This window comes from Lipophrys pholis (assembly GCF_963383615.2).
Source record: "Lipophrys pholis genome assembly, chromosome: 14".
In the NCBI taxonomy this organism is placed as follows: domain Eukaryota; kingdom Metazoa; phylum Chordata; class Actinopteri; order Blenniiformes; family Blenniidae; genus Lipophrys; species Lipophrys pholis.
This window is the reverse complement of record NC_137633.1, coordinates 939,034-957,753: the sequence shown is the minus strand read 5'-3', so window position 1 is coordinate 957,753 and position 18,720 is coordinate 939,034. Positions and strand designations below refer to the sequence as shown.

General features: G+C 44.1%; 1 protein-coding gene across 1 annotated transcript in view; it reads left to right on the top strand.

The window, feature by feature from the left end:
* Window positions 1–3,480: 3,480 nt before the first annotated feature.
* The window catches only part of kcnh5b (potassium voltage-gated channel, subfamily H (eag-related), member 5b), a gene marked incomplete at both ends in the record, with an annotated part of 101,120 nt that continues 85,880 nt past the window's right edge, over window positions 3,481–18,720 (top strand). Inside the window, 4 exons of the mRNA XM_080479545.1 lie at window positions 3,481–3,553; window positions 11,237–11,360; window positions 13,529–13,635; window positions 16,675–16,803. Of these exons, the coding sequence (XP_080335671.1) occupies window positions 3,481–3,553; window positions 11,237–11,360; window positions 13,529–13,635; window positions 16,675–16,803 (433 nt within the window). The remainder of the gene's footprint in view (window positions 3,554–11,236; window positions 11,361–13,528; window positions 13,636–16,674; window positions 16,804–18,720) is intronic.

Here is an 18,720-nt window from a genome sequence, read left to right as displayed (position 1 = left end):
AACAGAAAACATTTACAAAATACTTAAATGACAGTTATTAAGTTTTAAGAAAATGTAATATAATCTTGAGGTTTTATAAAACTTGTGACATCAGCTGGTATTTTAATTTAAACATAAGTAGGAATATCGAAATATTTTAATACATTTTTTTGAGTATTTTTTAATAAGATTTGATAGACATTTTCTGGTTAATCACACTTTGTTTAAATGAATAAAGATCCAATTTATTTAAAGTTTTTTGTATTTAGAAATAAATTTTTTACAAAAAAAATGAATCAAAATAAATTTTTCCAAAAGTATTTTCAAAATTTACATTTTAAAGTTCAAAATTCTTTAGATTATAAATTTCTTACAAATTAAACAATTTGATTGTAACTTTACATGAAGTAAATTTAGTAAATAACATTAGGAAATCTAAAGGTAATTATTTCACTACAACGTGAATTAAAAACTGCATCGATAATGAATCTGTTAAAGGTGAATACTTTTGAGTAAAACTTTAAGTTGCGTTTGGTTTCATGGAACTCAAACGACCAATTCGTCACCACAAAACTAAAAACTTTAAAATATTGAATATTTAGATTTATTTAACTTCATTTTTTACTGTCGTGACGTTAAAACCAGGAATTTGGGAGATTTTGATTCAAATGTTAGAAATATGTGATAAAAAACCCAGAAGTATTTAAGGTGAAGTCCAGCTGTGCGTCCCCTGAGGACGGTCCTGAACCGTCCACAGGGGACGTCCAGCTGTGCGTCCAGCTGTGCGTCCCCTGAGGACGGTCCTGAACCGTCCACAGGGGACGTCCAGCTGTGCGTCTCCTGAGGACCGTTCAAGACGCGTTTCCTGTAACGACTCGATGCACCACCGTGTGGTTGGAGGTGGTATAGCAGCCCGAGTGCCCGCTGCAATAAAAGCTGGTGTGGATTCACTGAACCGACTCGGCGCTGCGGTGAAGCTTCTCGTCCTCCGTCGGGCGAAGTCTCCGGTGGACTTTCTTTCACTCCTCAGCACGAGACGAGACGGGAATCGAACCATGATCCTCCAGACGACCTGATGGGACGGTTATTCCACTGTTGGAGCTGCACAGTTCCCCGTAAAGTTGACGTTCCCCTCAAATGTACTTTTTATATGAATGTGCTGTTCACTTGAGGGTTACCCACAATGCACTGGGGCGTCTCACAGGAAGAAATCGTAAAAGTATTTCAGTGTAAAAAAAAAAAAATAAAATTCTTTAACAGCAAACTCCTTCAAAATAAATTTTGAGCTTCATAATAAAACAAATTGACCAACTTTAAAATGTAAATTTTTGCCTCATTTAGAATAAATGTTTGTGTTTAAGACGTTAACTTTTATTGGTTTAAAAGACTTTACATTTTGTTTTCTACCTGTAAAACCAGCAAAGCAGTAATAAGGATATTAATGGGATGAATTTAGTTTGTAGTTTTAAATAATCAACAGATTTATTGTATTTTTAGACTCAAACTTTCACAGAAATTCAGCAGAAACATTTTTTATATTTGAAGCTAAAAAGTCTTAAACGAATGTGATTTGTTGGGTTTAGAATTTTCTCACTCAACAATCCAGACGGGACACGTTCATGTTCGTGTTCATTAATCTAGACTTTATTTTGGAAAGTCATCCTTCCTTATAAAGTTAATATCTAGAAAATAATCTGCATCTTTTCAGGGTTAATCTGCTTCAATCCAGAGCCAGAAGAGCTTCTGAAGCTCATTTAAAGAATTCGTTCACAATTTCTATTTCATGGTCAATTTTTCTTCTGGATCCAGAAAATCACAAAGTTGAGTCATAAATTCTTCTTCAGTAAAACTTTTGAAGGAAATTAAGAGTTTCTTGATCTCCGGTTCGCTGCGGGGGATTGTGTTGATTTGATTTTATATTTTTAACCTTAAAATGTCACTTAAAGTTTAATGTTGGTAAAAACTTTTCTTCTAAGTCAGATTCAAACATTCACTTCAAAAAGTCATGATTAAGACCTGAAACGAGGAAAAATTACTCAACAGGAGTACTGTATATCAGAGTTGCAGTGCAGTTCTTGGTCCTGCCACTAGAGGGCGGCACACACACACTGTTTGAATAGGATTTGTTTTGCTTTGTTGATCCTTTTTATCCCCTCAAGAAATATGAAGTGTAAATAAACACTTTTTATGCACTTTTATTGATTTTCTGTGAAGTAGCTTTCTAATATAGACTAGAATAGATATACTTTATTAATCCCAGAGGGAATTATTATTAAATAATTATATTTCAATGATTCCACAGATAAAATATCACTTTGTGTCCTGAAACATCCGAATGAGGCGGCGTGGTTTGGTTGGTAGAGCCTCTCAATCAGAAGGTTGCAGGTTTGATTCCCCTCTTCACCCACTCGCACGCCAAAGTGTCCTTGGACAAGGTACTGAACTTGTTCAAAAAGTGGAAAGCAAAAGAAGTTTTTTTCAATCTTCATTTCCGTAAAACTAAATATTCTACCGCTTCTACGTCTTATTTTTCTGCAGTTTTTCCAGGATCCTCGGGTAAAACTGATGCAGGTGTGAACCTGGAGGCGAGTTTGATCACGTTTCATTCAACATTAACGGGAAAACTGCAGGAAAAGTTTGAAAAGTTTAAGATTTAAAGCAACAGCGACCGAAAATTTAAAGTCTGATAAGAAATGATCAATGACATTTATTCTGCAGTTTTTGTTTTATTTGGTTCAGAGAAAGTTTGAAGACGCTGATGTTGGTGGAACAGAAGTTTAACTTTATTCCAACTGAAATAAAATCCAAATGAGCACAGATCACAGGAGAAACTAGAGCTACACTCGGTAGAGCGCATGCCTTCAATAACACCACGTTTGTCACCATGGAAACCAAAAGATTACGAGGTCGCCGTAATAACAATCCAACTTGGTGGTTTTATTTTGACAGTCACCATAATAACAATCCAACTTGGTGGTTTTATTTTGACAATCACCATAATAACAATCCAACTTTTCATGCTTCTTGCTACACTGCCCCCTACAGGTCTGGCTGCTCATAGCAGCTTGGAAGCAGGTGGACATGCAGGTTGTGGAAATGAAGATTTTTTGTAAACGTGGCCCGAGTCAGAATCTCTAAATAACAAAATCATCAGACATTTTAGAGGAAAGTTGGTTCTGAAACATGTTTTATTGTAGGAAATGGATTTAATGGTGTTTATTAGTCACGATGGTGAAACACATGTTTTATATAATTACCTAAGTTTCTCTTGAAGAGTAAAAACAGTTTGTCTTCCTCCATCAGCGCGCACGCAGAGCGCGCATGCGTGGTGGTGCCGCGCTGCGTCGCGTGCAGCGGGACGCGGCTCGGCTTGGCTCGGCTCGGCTCAGTGCGCCTCGAGCGAGCAGCCGGAGCGCACGGTTACAATGAGCCTCTCCACCGGACCGACTGAGAGCCAGCATCCGTCGGTCTGTCCTCCGAGCCGCCGCCGCCCGCAGCAGGATGCCCGGGGGAAAGAGAGGGCTGGTGGCACCGCAGAACACTTTCCTGGAGAACATCGTCCGTCGGTCCAGTGGTGAGTTCTCCTGGAGGCTTCCTGTCTTCCTGTCTTCCTGTCTTCCTGTCCTCCTGTCTTCCTGTCCTCCTGTCCTCCTGTCCTCCTGTCTTCCTGTCTTCCTGTCCTCCTGTCTTCCTGTCTTCATCCTGAGTCACAGGAACAAGGATGGTTTCCAGCAGAGGAATGAAATAATCTGTAATTCGCCGGGATTTGCGCTCCGTTTCACTTTTCTTCACTGAATTACGTAAAGAAATTAAAACGTTCAGATGAAACATGTTGATTTTTAACTTCATCGATTTTATTCCTGAAATACTGAAGAATGAGTCTGAAACCAAAACAGCCAAATAATCTCCTCTCTCCTCCTCTCCTCCTCTCCTCCTCTCCTTCTCTCTCCTCTCCTCCTCTCCTCCTCTCCTCCTCCTCTCCTTCTCTCCTTCTCTCCTCCTCTCCTCTCTCCTCCTCTCCTCCTCCTTCTCTCCTCCTCTCCTCCTCTCCTCCTCTCCTTCTCTCCTTCTCTCTCCTCTCCTTCTCTCCTCCTCTCCTTCTGTCCTTCTGTCCTTCTCTCCTCTCCTCCTCTCCTTCTCTCCTCCTCTCCTTCTCTCCTCTCCTCCTCTCCTCCTCTCCTTCTCTCTCCTCCTCTCCTCTCTCCTCTCCTCCTCTCCTCCTCTCCTTCTCTCCTTCTGTCCTTCTCTCCTTCTCTCCTCTCTCCTCCTCCTCTCTCCTTCTCTCCTTCTCTCCTCTCTCCTTCTCTCCTCTCTCCTCCTCTCCTCTCTCCTCTCTCCTTCTCTCCTCCTCTCCTCTCTCCTTCTCTCCTCTCCTTCTCTCCTTCTCTCCTTCTCTCCTCCTCTCCTTCTCTCCTTCTCTCCTTCTCTCCTCCTCTCCTTCTCTCCTTCTCTCCTTCTCTCCTCCTCTCCTTCTCTCCTCTCTCCTCCTCTCCTCTCTCCTTCTCTCCTTCTCTCCTCTCTCCTTCTCTCCTCTCTCCTCCTCTCCTCTCTCCTTCTCTCCTTCTCTCCTCTCTCCTTCTCTCCTCCTCTCCTCTCTCCTTCTCTCCTCTCCTTCTCTCCTTCTCTCCTCCTCTCCTTCTCTCCTTCTCTCCTCCTCTCCTTCTCTCCTTCTCTCCTCCTCTCCTTCTCTCCTTCTCTCCTTCTCTCCTTCTCTCCTCCTCTCCTTCTCTCCTTCTCTCGAGCCTCCAAGTCTGAAATAATTCTGCTTTTATTCTCTCTAACTTCTTTTCTTGATGAATTCTTTCACAGTGTAACTATTGAGATTATAGTGATTATTGATGAGAGATTATAGTGATTATTGATTAGAGATTATAGTGATTATAGATTATAGTGATTATTGATTAGAGATTATAGTGATTATTGATGAGAGATTATAGTGATTATTGATTAGAGATTATAGTGATTATTGATGAGAGATTATAGTGATTATAGATGAGAGATTATAGTGATTATTGATGAGAGATTATAGTGATTATTGATTAGAGATTATAGTGATTATAGATGAGAGATTATAGTGATTATAGATTATAGTGATTATTGATTAGAGATTATAGTGATTATTGATGAGAGATTATAGTGATTATTGATTAGAGATTATAGTGATTATTGATTAGAGATTATAGTGATTATAGATTATAGATTATAGTGATTATTGATTAGAGATTTGTTCTTCCCTTTGATCAATAGATTAGTAATAGATTAGATTACTCCCGTTACATTACATCAGTTTACTGGATCATCACGGTCCTGGAACACGTCAGCAGAGTAGAGTTACTGTTACCTGGTGACATTTAAAATAAAGACTTTAATTTATTAAACCAGTTTGTCAATAGTTGTGAGCAACACAGAGCGGCGCTGTGAGCTCCATGCTGCTGCTCTGGAGACACTTCATTAGTCTGAAAGAGTTAGAACAAACTCCCAGCATGCAACAGGAGGAGCAGGAGGTGGAGGAGGAGGAGGTGGAGCAGCAGGTGGAGGAGGAGCAGCAGGTGGAGGAGGAGCAGGAGGTGGAACCGTTCTCCGGAGGAATTCTCCTGTTAAACTGTTCATCACGTGTTCTCCCAAGGAAAAACATCAAGGTTCCATTTAAAGGTTCTGATAGAACTCATGGATAGATGGGAGGAGCAGGTGGAGGAGGAGGAGGAGGAGCAGGAGGAGGAGGAGGAGGAGGAGGAGGTGGAGCAGCAGGTGGAGGAGGAGCAGGAGGTGGAGGAGGTGGAGCAGGAGGAGGAGGAGCAGGAGGAGGAGGAGGAGCTGTAAAGCTGCGTGGCTCCAGGGTTAATGGGGTTTCTGGATTAAAAGCCGCGGCGTCTCCTGACTGAACCTTGTTCTTCCTCTGCTCGGCAGCAGAACAAAAATCTTAAAACTTTAATCTTTATTTGACTTTAATTGTTTATTTGCTGACGGAGCAGTTTTTATAAAATCACCCTGAAGGGATTTCCTGCTGAAACGTTCCTCCTTCTTCTCCTCCTCCTTCTTCTTCTTCTTCTTCTCCTCCTTCTTCTCCTCCTCCTTCTTCTTCTCCTTCTTCTCCTCCTTCTTCTCCTTCTCCTTCTCCTTCTTCTTCTTCTCCTTCTTCTTCAGTCAGAAACCGTTGCTTCTGTTGAGACGTTAATATTTAGTTTTGTCACTTTGCCTGTTGAAGCTGCAGGAGGTTGTTTTCACTGGAGGTCAGATGATCTCATGAAACAAACAAACACTGATCATCTTCATGTCTTGGTTCAGAAAAATCTTCTGCTCAATAACTTGAAATGAAAAAGTTGAACCGAAGCGTTTTAACACAATTTAAAAGTCACTCTTGGCCAGCAGAAGCTGATTTTGGCTCATAAAGTTGTTAGTAAGAGTGAAATATGTTTGATGACTCAGCGTTTGAACTTCCACACAACAAATCCTCTAGAAAAGGAAGAAACTCTCCAGAAGCTTCGTCGTCTCGTTTCTCTTCTGTTCCCTGGTGATTCACCTGATTCATGGAGTTGAATCCGTTTAGCCCCTCCCCCATTTAGCCCCTCCCCATTTAGCCCCTCCTCCATTTAGCTCCTCCTCCATTTAGCCCCTCCCCCATTTAGCCCCTCCTCCATTTAGCTCCTCCTCCATTTAGCCCCTGCTCCATTTAGCTCCTCCCCCATTTAGCCCCTCCTCCATTTAGCTCCTCCTCCATTTAGCCCCTCCCCATTTAGCCCCTCCCCCATTTAGCCCCTCCCCCATTTAGCCCCTCCCCCATTTAGCCCCTCCCCTATTTAGCCCCTCCCCCATTTAGCCCCTCCTCCGTTTAGCTCCTCCTCCGTCTAGCTCCTCCTCCATTTAGCTCCTCCTCCGTTTAGCCCCTCCTCTGTTTAGCTCCTCCTCTGTTTAGCCCCTCCCCCATTTAGCTCCTCCTCCATTTAGCCCCTCCCCCATTTAGCCCCTCCCCATTTAGCCCCTCCCCTATTTAGCCCCTCCCCCATTTAGCTCCTCCTCCATTTAGCTCCTCCTCCGTTTAGCCCCTCCTCCGTTTAGCTCCTCCTCTGTTTAGCTCCTCCTCCGTTTAGCTCCTCCTCCATTTAGCTCCTCCTCTGTTTAGCTCCTCCTCTGTTTAGCTCCTCCTCCGTTTAGCTCCTCCTCCGTTTAGCTCCTCCTCCGTTTAGCTCCTCCTCTGTTTAGCTCCTCCTCCATTTAGCCCCTCCTCTGTTTAGCTCCTCCTCTGTTTAGCTCCTCCTCCGTTTAGCCCCTCCTCCGTTTAGCTCCTCCTCCGTCTAGCTCCTCCTCCATTTAGCCCCTCCTCCATTTAGCTCCTCCTCTGTTTAGCTCCTCCTCCGTCTAGCTCCTCCTCCGTTTAGCCCCTCCTCCGTTTAGCCCCTCCTCTGTTTAGCTCCTCCTCCGTTTAGCTTTTTGCTCCGTTTTGTTTCGCCGAACAAGATTTTGTAAAACTTTATTTCCTGTTTGTCTCGTTGGTTAACTCATGTTATCATTGTTTGATTGTTGGATTTGTCTACTTCTCTAATAAGTACTTTAAAACTCTTGTCTGGGCTTCATGGAGGTGGAGCTTCAGGAAACCATCGTAGATTAACTGTAAAAAACCTGAGACATGTGAAATAGTTTTCCTTGTGTAAATATAGCACAAGTACACTCACATATCTACTGCAAATGTACTGCTTTTAAAACCCGAACAACTCACAAATAACATCGCTGGAATAATAACGACAGAAGAACTAAAACAACAATAATTTACGTCCACAAACACGGTGTGTGATAATATATAGTTTCACACCCGTAACATAAGACAAGACTGGAATCGGTGTTTACGATACTTGCATGTACTTCATGGTAACATTTACTGCCTTAAAGGTACAATATGGAATTTATATCACACAGTAAATTAGATTTAGTAGCATATAAAGACACAAAAAAGCAGAAAGTGGAGCAGCTATCCTTGTAATACCTTCTTATACCACAAGATGGTGTAGTGAGTCTCAAGTTTCTTTCCTCCATTCACAGCAGAAGAACCGGCAATTTCTGTCCTGAGTACCAAAGAACATTTTTACACCGACCCACTAAGGCCCGGCCCACTCGACGCCGCCGTTTCATGTAAACACACAGAACTTTTAGTCCGACCAGCCGCGGTTCAGGAATCTGAACGGAATAATAAGAATAAATACAAGATGGGTCCAGAGTGGAGAAAGTTGAAATCGGCTTTGCATGTGGACGTTAGCTGAAAACGATGATGTCATGGCCTCGTCTCTTTAATTGGGGTCCAGCGGGGGTGGGGGGGGGGTGTTTGAGTGAAGCCTGTGGTTTAACCGGTACTTTAAAGGTACTTTAAAGGTACTTTAAAGGTGTCCAGCTCATTAAATGTCAGCGGTCCTGCTTCCACCACCACAAACTACATTCTTACTTTGCAGGTTGAGGTTTTTTCTTCCTGTCATTTCTCTGGTTCTTGCGGCACTTGAAGCACTTCCTGCGGCGAGGAGGAGAAATGCCCCCCCCCACCCCCACCCCCACCCCCCGTCCCCCCCCCCCCCCCCCCCGCGTGGCTGTCAGCCTTACGTTCCACCTCCGTACCATAATTAACATCGCAAAAGGTCAGCGTGCTGCGGATATACTTGCCGTCTGTGTGTTCTTGTCTGTGATCATTGAACAGCTCCTCAGTGAGGTGCAGGAGCGGCGCTCGCCCGCTCTATGATGCGCTCTGTTCTTATAATGCAGGTTTTCCCACCGACTGCAGTAAGAACGGTTTGAAGACGGTTACTCGTCTTTTCTTCTTGTCGTTTGCCGGCTGAACGGTGGAGTCAGTGGAGTGTGAAGAGGAAAGGAGTTCTATTAAAGCTGCTGACAGAGCTCCACTACTCATCCGTCTGAAGGCAGTTCAAGTCTTTTTAAACATTAAACGCTGCATCGCTCTCGTGTTCTTTTGTTTTTAGGGTTTTGATTAATTTTCTGACTTGTTGTCGGTGCAGATTTAAACGTTTTCTGGCAGGTGATGAAGGCCTTCCTCAGCTGTTTCGTTCTCTTTAGCTCTTTAAATAATTACACACCGTGTTAACTCATGTAGTGTGGCCCAAAGTCTGCAACAAGTCGTTAGTGGACAGTTCAGTGGAAATGTGTGGGAGTGTAGCAGCAGTATGTGGTCATACAGTGACATCTAGTGGTCAATCTAAATTTATAATCCAGGTAATCTAGCATCGGGAGCAGCAGTGTTGAACTTAGTTTAGTTAAGGAGCCACATTCAGATCATCGTCACACTTTTTCTACAGAAACGATATTTCCCCTCAACATTTACAAATAATCTTCACAGAGCGGGACCCTCATGTCCACCTGGTTCAGAGCTGCTGTGAGCAGCCAGACCTGTAGGGGGCAGTGTAACGAGAAGCATGAAGCAATGATAGCCAATCAGAATCCTGGAAAGAAACACCACAACTCTGCCTCCCGTCTTTAGATTGTTTCTGTTTCTCGACTGTTTCTTCTGTTGCTGGGTGGTTGGGCCAGTTTGGGCCTGATGTCTCTGACCTCTGACCTCTGACCTCTGACCTCTGATCTCTGACCTCCACCATCGTCTTCACTGCCATATTTTGGTAATCCAAGACTTTTTCTAGGAAGCAATCTGGGGAAAGTTGAGCTGAAACATTCCCAGATGGTCAGATGAAGAACTAACAGCCACACTGCCAGCCTTCCCCTCTGGGACTCCTCACTCTGGTTTGTCCCTCTGGTCATGTGACTGTCCCTCTGGTCATGTGACTGTCCCTCTGGTAATGTGACTGTCCCTCTGGTCATGTGACTGTCCCTCCGGTCATGTGACTGTCCCTCTGGTAATGTGACTGTCCCTCCGGTCATGTGACTGTCCCTCCGGTCATGTGGCTGTCCCTCCGGTCATGTGACTGTCCCTCCGGTCATGTGACTGTCCCTACTTGTTGATGTAATCTCTGTCTCCGTCCTCTTAATGAAGCCTCAGGAGCTGAAACATGGAGGCCCGGAGGAAGACGTCTTTGCCGTCTCAAACTTCAAGCGTCCGTCAGCTGATTTCCATTTGAAGTGGATCTGCTGCTGTTGGCGGGCCGGCTGACGGCGCCGCGGCGTTCAGGAGACTCACTGCTAATTGTTAAACTGTGGAAACCTCCAGCATCTTCCTCCCTGGTGACCGAGCCATCGCCGTGCAGAATATATCAAGTGAATAATTAATATCTGTGTGGTTATGAGAGTCGGAGGGAGGAAGAGTGTGAAGCTGCTGGTTCTTCCTCCTCTTGTGAGACGATTCAGGTTCTGCTGGGAACCAAAGAACATTAACAAGCAGCTGAAGGAGGGAGGTTCTTCTTCTTCTTCTTCTTCTTCTTCTTCTTCTTCTTCTTCTTCTTCTTCTTCTTCTTCTTCTTCTTCTTCTTCTTCTTCTTCTTCTTCTTGTCAGAAAGTCTCGTCATGTTTCACTAACAACATCCTGTCTGACCTGGAGTCTCCAGGTACCTTCAGGATTAACTCTGGTTTTCTCTTATCTCGGTAACTTCAGGATTAACTCTGGTTTTCTCTTATCTAGGTAACTTCAGGATTAACTCTGGTTTTCTCTTATCCAGGTAACTTCAGGATTAACTCTGGTTTTCTCTTATCTCGGTAACTTCAGGATTAACTCTGGTTTACTCTTATCCAGGTAACTTCAGGATTAACTCTGGTTTACTCTTATCCAGGTAACTTCAGGATTAACTCTGGTTTTCTGTACTACGACACTGGTTCACTTCTTCCCAGGATAAATCACCATGGTAACTGAATGTCTAACCTGCTCTAGAGCAGGATATGTTCTGGATAAGATCAGGGTGTAAAGCTCCGCCTTCTGACCAATCAGATCTCTTGGAAAATACCCCGCCCATTCTTAAATGATGGTGATTGGTGGGCGGACATGTTGACCTCGTCCTCTCCTGAAAACGTCCTCCTGAATGTAAAACACTTCAAACGCCAGTTTAAATAAGAGTCAGGACTTGAGTTGTAGAGTGAAACTGAATCGTCTGCATAGAGGTGATCATAACATCCTTCAAACTGCAACTTGTCTCTCAGTCTGTGTCTTCCTGAGGAGACAGTCTGGTCCTGACCGGGTCCTGACCGGGTCCGCCGGGTCCGCCGCAGCGCGTCTTCATTCATTCATTCATCTCCAGAGGCTGCAGAAGCTTTGCAGGCTTTTACACCTTCTCCATATTTGATGTGGTGCCTGGTCCTGATGTTCTGTCTCTTTGTCCTGCAGAGACCAGCTTCCTCCTGGGGAACGCCCAGATCGTGGAGTGGCCGGTGGTTTACAGCAATGACGGATTCTGCAAGCTGTCAGGCTTCCACCGAGCCGAGGTCATGCAGAAGAGCAGCACATGCAGGTGAGAGTTTCCACGCTGCGGCGTCGCCGCCGCCACGTCGAGTCGCAGTAATAAAAATCAGCTATTTCTACATTAGAATACTGATTGTATTGCAGGAACATGTCTTCAGCTCCGGGAACATCCATTTTTAAAGGTTTAAAAGCTCTACTCAAAGTAGGACTCATAAACCCCAACAGGCTTGAACAACACTGCTCTGCAGCCACTCCGCAGTCACCATTATTCAAACTTCTTTATTTATCCTGGGAATTTCACAGAAACAGGCTTTTTTTCCTCCGTTTCATTTATTATTCAAACTCTGTGAGAGGAAAGAGCGAACAGAGGGAAGGTTTATTAAAACCACGTGAGGGCAGAAGCCAGTCAAACTCCTCACCAGTCAAATCGAGTGGAAATTCTAGAGCCGCTGGGAAATAAATCTTGATTGGTACTGCAGGTTCTTTAGGTTCTTTAGTAGTTTTTCATTTTACGGTGGTTTCTTGGTGGTTTTAGCCTGAAATGTGACACCACTGGTCGACATTGATGTACAAACTGGAGCATTTCTATTTCTATCTTAAAGTGTATAATGTATATATCACGTGCATTTTTGCATAGTTTAATGTAGGGACGTCCCGATCACACTTTTTAGCCCCGATACCGATCCGATTTTTCAGAATTGAGTATCGGCCGATAGCGATACTTTCCCCGAGGCGGGAGCACGGTTCTCTTTTTAAACGTCACCGTGTCAGTTCGTCTTTCGTTGTCACGTTGAGTTCAGCAGCACGGCGGACGGTTCCCTGGACGCCGTGACGCCGTGTGTTGGTATGTCGTTATGTTCTGACCCGATAAGATTCTGGTTCCGTTGTGTAAAATATCTGACAAACATGACATGAACCCTCAAATAACAAAGAATACAAGTATACTGGACTTTAGGTCGTGTTTCAGTGATTTTTAAGAACTGAACTCGCGTCTCATTGTGTCTCATGATTTCCTTTTGACTTCTAATAATGAGACTCAATGTTTCTGACTTCAGGTGATGAATGTGCTTCACCTGAATCATTCACTGTCCAGGTGGGACTGCTGGGACAATACTACACTGAGAAATACATCATGACACATCTTTAACTTGAAAGTCTTCAGTTTTCACAGTTTTTATTAATGATAAATGACATAAGATCACAAATAGTTTTTTAGAAATCGACTCTTCAAATGAGTTCCTGAGGTGGAAGTTGTTCCACTTTCAGGTGTTGTAGTGACTGTGAAGGTTGTTATGTGAGTACTTTAGGCAACTTTGGGTATTTCCACTTACTTTGTATGAGAGATGGAGGAGGAGGAGGAGGAGGAGGAGGAGGAGGAGGAGGAGGAGGAGGAGGAGGAGGACCACCACCACCACCACTCAGCCAGTCTGAAATAAATACAATTTGGAGCTCTCGGCTCGGCTCGGCTCGGCTCGGCTCGGCCGGTCCAGCCGGTCCGGTGTCTCTGCTCGCCCGTCACTCGAGATATTTTAAAATGTGAGTCAGAAGGAGGATTTCTGTCCTCCAGCAGCAGGACAGACCAGAGGGAGACGCACTCCAGAGGCCAGCGGCTGGATTAGACTCCTGCTGCTGCTGCTGCTGCTGCTCTGGAACTGAAGCTCTCTAACTGAAGCTCTGGAACTGAAGCTCTGGATATTCAGACAGACGAGTTCCTGAGAGGAAGAAGAACCAGCAGACTTCAGTTCTCATCCTGCTGCTTTAGATCTCGTACACACCACTGTGTGTGTGTGTGTGTGTGTGTGTGTGTGTGTGTGTGTGTGTGTGTGTGTGTGTGTGTGTGTGTGTGTGTGTGTGTGTGTGTGTGTGTGTGTGTGTGTGTGTGTGTGTGTGTGTGTGTGTGTGTTTGTGTTTATTGGTCCTTAGCGACAGTGTTGGAGGAGAGAGTGATTGATCACTCAGACTAATTATATTAGTAGAGATTAAAATGTAGAAACCATAATGAAGGTGGTGTTAATCTCTGCAGAACCTTCTGCTGCAGCTTCTTCTGGCTCCATCAAGACGTAAAGACCTGATGGAGTCGGAGGATGAAGGATCGACTCCAGCGTCACCAGCATGTGTGATATACCACTGCTGGGGGGGGGGGGGGGGGGTCAAAGGTCAAAGGTCAAGCAGGTCCGCTCTGTGTCCATCACCGCTGTTTCTTCTTCTCCTCCTCAGTTTTATGTATGGAGAGCTGAGCGACAAGAAGACCATCGACAAGGTCAGACAGACGTTCGACAACTACGAGTCCAACTGCTTCGAGATCCTCCTCTACAGGAAGAACAGTGAGCGCTCACTCTGCTGCACCAATCACATCCTCATCCTCATCTTCATCATCATCATTCTGTACAGAGACACTCACATTGTCAGCATCGTTTCTCAGGATAGTGATTTACTTCCATTTAAAAAGTCTTCCTTCCTTCCTTCCTTCCTTCCTTCCTTCCTTCCTTCCGTTCCTTCCTTCCTTCCTTCCTTCCTTCCTTCCTTCCGTTCCTTCCTTCCTTCCTTCCTTCCTTCCTTCCTTCCTTCCTTCCTTCCTTCCTTCCTTCCGTTCCTTCCTTCCTTCCTTCCTTCCTTCCTTCCTTCCTTCCGTTCCTTCCTTCCTTCCTTCCTTCCTTCCTTCCTTCCTTCCTTCCGTTCCTTCCTTCCTTCCTTCCTTCCTTCCTTCCTTCCTTCCTTCCTTCCTTCCTTCCGTTCCTTCCTTCCTTCCTTCCTTCCTTCCTTCCTTCCTTCCTTCCTTCCGTTCCTTCCTTCCTTCCTTCCTTCCTTCCTTCCTTCCTTCCTTCCGTTCCTTCCTTCCTTCCTTCCTTCCTTCCTTCCTTCCTTCCTTCCTTCCTTCCTTCCGTTCCTTCCTTCCTTCCTTCCTTCCTTCCTTCCTTCCTTCCGTTCCTTCCTTCCTTCCTTCCTTCCTTCCTTCCTTCCTTCCGTTCCTTCCTTCCTTCCTTCCTTCCTTCCTTCCTTCCTTCCGTTCCTTCCTTCCTTCCTTCCTTCCTTCCTTCCTTCCGTTCCTTCCTTCCTTCCTTCCTTCCTTCCTTCCTTCCTTCCTTCCTTCCTTCCTTCCTTCCTTCCTTCCTTCCTTCCTTCCGTTCCTTCCTTCCTTCCTTCCTTCCTTCCTTCCTTCCTTCCTTCCTTCCTTCCGTTCCTTCCTTCCTTCCTTCCTTCCTTCCTTCCTTCCGTTCCTTCCTTCCTTCCTTCCTTCCTTCCTTCCTTCCTTCCGTTCCTTCCTTCCTTCCTTCCTTCCTTCCTTCCTTCCTTCCTTCCTTCCTTCCTTCCGTTCCTTCCTTCCTTCCTTCCTTCCTTCCTTCCTTCCTTCCGTTCCTTCCTTCCTTCCTTCCTTCCTTCCTTCCTTCCTTCCTTCCGTTCCTTCCTTCCTTCCTTCCTTCCTTCCTTCCTTCCTTCCTTCCTTCCTTCCGTTCCTTCCTTCCTTCCTTCCTTCCTTCCTTCCTTCCTTCCTTCCTTCCTTCCGTTCCTTCCTTCCTTCCTTCCTTCCTTCCTTCCTTCCGTTCCTTCCTTCCTTCCTTCCTTCCTTCCTTCCTTCCTTCCGTTCCTTCCTTCCTTCCTTCCTTCCTTCCTTCCTTCCTTCCTTCCTTCCTTCCTTCCTTCCTTCCTTCCTTCCTTCCTTCCGTTCCTTCCTTCCTTCCTTCCTTCCTTCCTTCCTTCCTTCCGTTCCTTCCTTCCTTCCTTCCTTCCTTCCTTCCTTCCGTTCCTTCCTTCCTTCCTTCCTTCCTTCCTTCCTTCCTTCCTTCCTTCCTTCCTTCCTTCCTTCCTTCCTTCCTTCCTTCCTCCTGTCCTCCCACCAGGTCTTCCTATGTCCTGTTTATGTATTTATAAAAGTACTGCAAACCCTCAAAAACAATGTTTACTGAAATAAAGATGTACGATATTAAAAGTCACGCAAAAATAATTCAAATACATTTTTCATCAATTTTGATTGACTATCTTTATATTTGTTTATTTATTGAAAATTTTGATTATATTTAAGTTCGATTTATAGAATTCTGCCATATTGTTCCATAAAATATACTTTTACAGAATTTTGTTTTTATGGCAATATTTTATTTATTTATTTATTTATTTATTTATTAATTTATTTATTTATTTAATGTTAGGGTCATTTTATTAATTCATTAACATGCATTGGGATTTAAGGTATAATAAAAATAATAATATTATTTATATCAAGTCATAAAGAGAATAAAAAAGTTATTACATTCGAGGTGATAATTTGAGCAAATATTTGAAAGCAAATATCATCATAGTATTTTTTGTGACTCTTTTAATTGAATTCTTCAAACATTTGTAGTTTTAACATTTAAAAAAAATTAATTCGTAACATTATTCTTTCATTTGTTTCCTCGTCAAACTGGAAAAGTTCTGGTTTTCATCGGCAAGAACTTTATTACTGTTCTTAATATTTAATAAGGGAAATTAAAATTACTACTCGTGTGTATCTCAATATTATCAAAAGTTAACTTGCTTAACAATCCTTGTAATGATATGTAGTTACATTTGGCTTTATAATTTGCTTGAGTTTAATAATAAATGTTTCTTTCTTCCCATTCGTCCTCCAGGAAGGACTTCCTGTCCCATGTTTTTATGATCATTACTGGATTGAAGATTAAAAACGCTTCTACTGTCAAACACCAGATAATGAATGTTAATGACGCCTCGGAGGGGAAATCCGTCAACATAAGAGGACAAAGTCAAACTCCATGAGTTTGTCTCTGATCCGAACGTGGAGACAGACGGTGGACACCAGAGCCTTTCCTCACCTCGTGACTCATTATTGACTCTTTTATGAACAAAGCTCTTATTTCCACGTTGAAATGTCACTTTATTCAATTTTATTGTGGAAATTACTTTTTGGAAAAATATAATTCTTTGGTGCAAAAACAATCGTGTGGAATCAGGAATTTATCATTAATATATCAGCATTAATATACAAACGGGTCCCTCTTTCTTTCTTTCTTTCTTAGATTTATTTATTCATTCATTCGGATTTCTTTTCTTGCGTCTTTCAGCCAGGACTTTTTGTGCCATATTTTTTATTAAATATTTATTGCGGCATTAGAGATGAAATCAACTCCTAATTAATCCAAAATAAAAGATGAAGGTCAATCAGGCCTCGAAGGGAAACTCATTACATGTATTAAATTGTGTGAACTGAAGCAGATAAGTGTGTGTGTGTGTGTGTGTGTGTGTGTGTGTGTGTGTGTGTGTGTGTGTGTGTGTGTGTGTGTGTGTGTGTGTGTGTGTGTGTGTGTGTGTGTGTGTGTGTGTGTGTGTATTGCGTTGAGCTCAGTTCTCCTGATGGTTCCTTGCAGGAAGTCCCGTCTGGTTCTACATGCAAGTGGCTCCCATCAGGAACGAGAACGACAAGGTGGTTCTGTTCCTCTGCACGTTTAAGGACATCACCCTCTTCAAGCAGCCCATCGAGGACGAAACCAGCAAAGGTGAGTGACTCATGAGTAGATGAGCTCTGCTTTGGGTTTAGAAAGGGTAGTTATGGGGTCAAGGGTTAGGGTCTGGGACCTGTGGAGGATTAGGGTCTGGGACCTGTGAAGGGTTAGGGTCTGGGACCTGTGGAGGGTTAGGGTCTGGGACGTATGAAGGGTTAGGGTCTGGGACGTGTGGAGGGTTAGGGTCTGGGACCTGTGGAGGGTTAGGGTCTGGGACCTGTGAAGGGTTAGGGTCTGGGACCTGTGGAGGGTTAGGGTCTGGGACGTGTGGAGGGTTAGGGTCTGGGACGGGGTTAGGGTCTGGGACCTGTGAAGGGTTAGGGTCTGGGACCTGTGGAGGGTTAGGGTCTGGGACGTGTGGACGGAGTTCTTTTTGAGAACGGCGGGGAGGAAAACCATCGAAGCTTCTAGCAGGATGACCTCATCAACACTTAGAAACCAGCATGAAGATGAAATGAAACCAGGACTGAGACCATCTTTCAGACTTTAAAGTAAAAAGCCGTCGTCTCTTTCAGTTGTTTAGAACGTTTTCGCTGTAGAACCTCACCTGACGTGAGTAAATGTGGTTCTGCTCGCTGCTTTAAGGAGAAGAAGAACTTCTCTCATGGCGCTGGTGCTTTTATTTTAGAGTTCCAGCAGAGCGGCTGGGACAGGGGACAGAACCCTGTGAGCTGGGACCGAAGGAGGACATGACCTGGACGGCCAGAGTGTCGCCTCCTGGCAGGAGGCTGTGATTGGATGGAAAATTCCATTTCTTCTTCCTCCTACTCCTCTTTCTTTTTGTCGTCCTCAGTGATATTTCATCTTTATTTCCGTCTCAACGAGCCGCAGTTAAAACTTCTCAATGACTTCCTTTAATGACGTAATGCAGTATTTGTCTTTCCCACCTCTTTCCTTGCTGGTATTTCCAATAGTTCTGGTTTTCAACATTAGTTTGACGGCTTCTCCTCCTGATGACCTGCAGAATGTAAAGATTCACTCTTGGATAACTGATGGATATTAGACAGACATGCAGTATTTTTGTGGTATTACTCTTGTTTGAATTGGACAAATTAATCCACTGTTTATTTATGAACTTCATACACAACTTGTGTTTTAAAGGCTGAAAATGTAACTGCCTGCAGAGTTCCATTCCTCTAATCAACATCAAGACGAAGAGCAGAGAGAAGAAGAAAGAAGTGCAGATAGAAAGCGGTTAAAGTTATTTATTTATTTATTTATTTGTTTGTAGTTCTGTGTTGGTACTGAGGAGGAAGGCAGCGTATCAAGCAGTGTGGGTGTGTGAGACCGTCCAACAGCTGGAGACCTTTCAGAGCTGCCATTTGTTTTTCTCTTCAAATCTCAGCACTGCCCCCACATGGCTTCAGGTGGTACTGCTCTATTGGTCCGTACCTGGACGCTTCCAGGAGACGGACAAAAAAAAAAATGGACGAAGTGAACATGAAGCGTGTCCAAAGTAGTTTTTCTCCTCCATCCATCACTCCATCCATCACTCCATCCATCACTCCATCCATCACTCCATCCATCACTCCATCCATCACTCCATCCATCACTCCATCTGTCCGCCAATCCATCTTCTGTCCTGATCCCATCTGACTGTGTGAAGGCAGAATACACCCCGGACAGGTCATCTGTCCATCACACACACACACACACACACACACACACACACACACACACACACACACACACACACACACACACACACACACACACACACACACACACACACACACAACAATATTGTAGATTTGAACGATCCTTTGCCGTAGTAACTCGCCCGGCGACAGTCGACGTCTCGTCTGGACCAACGTGAGTTTCCTCACTCAAACATCTGGAAGACGACCCGCTGATGAGACGCCGTCGTTTTCGGCCCCGTCGACACAATTTCATTTCAGAACAGTAACATTT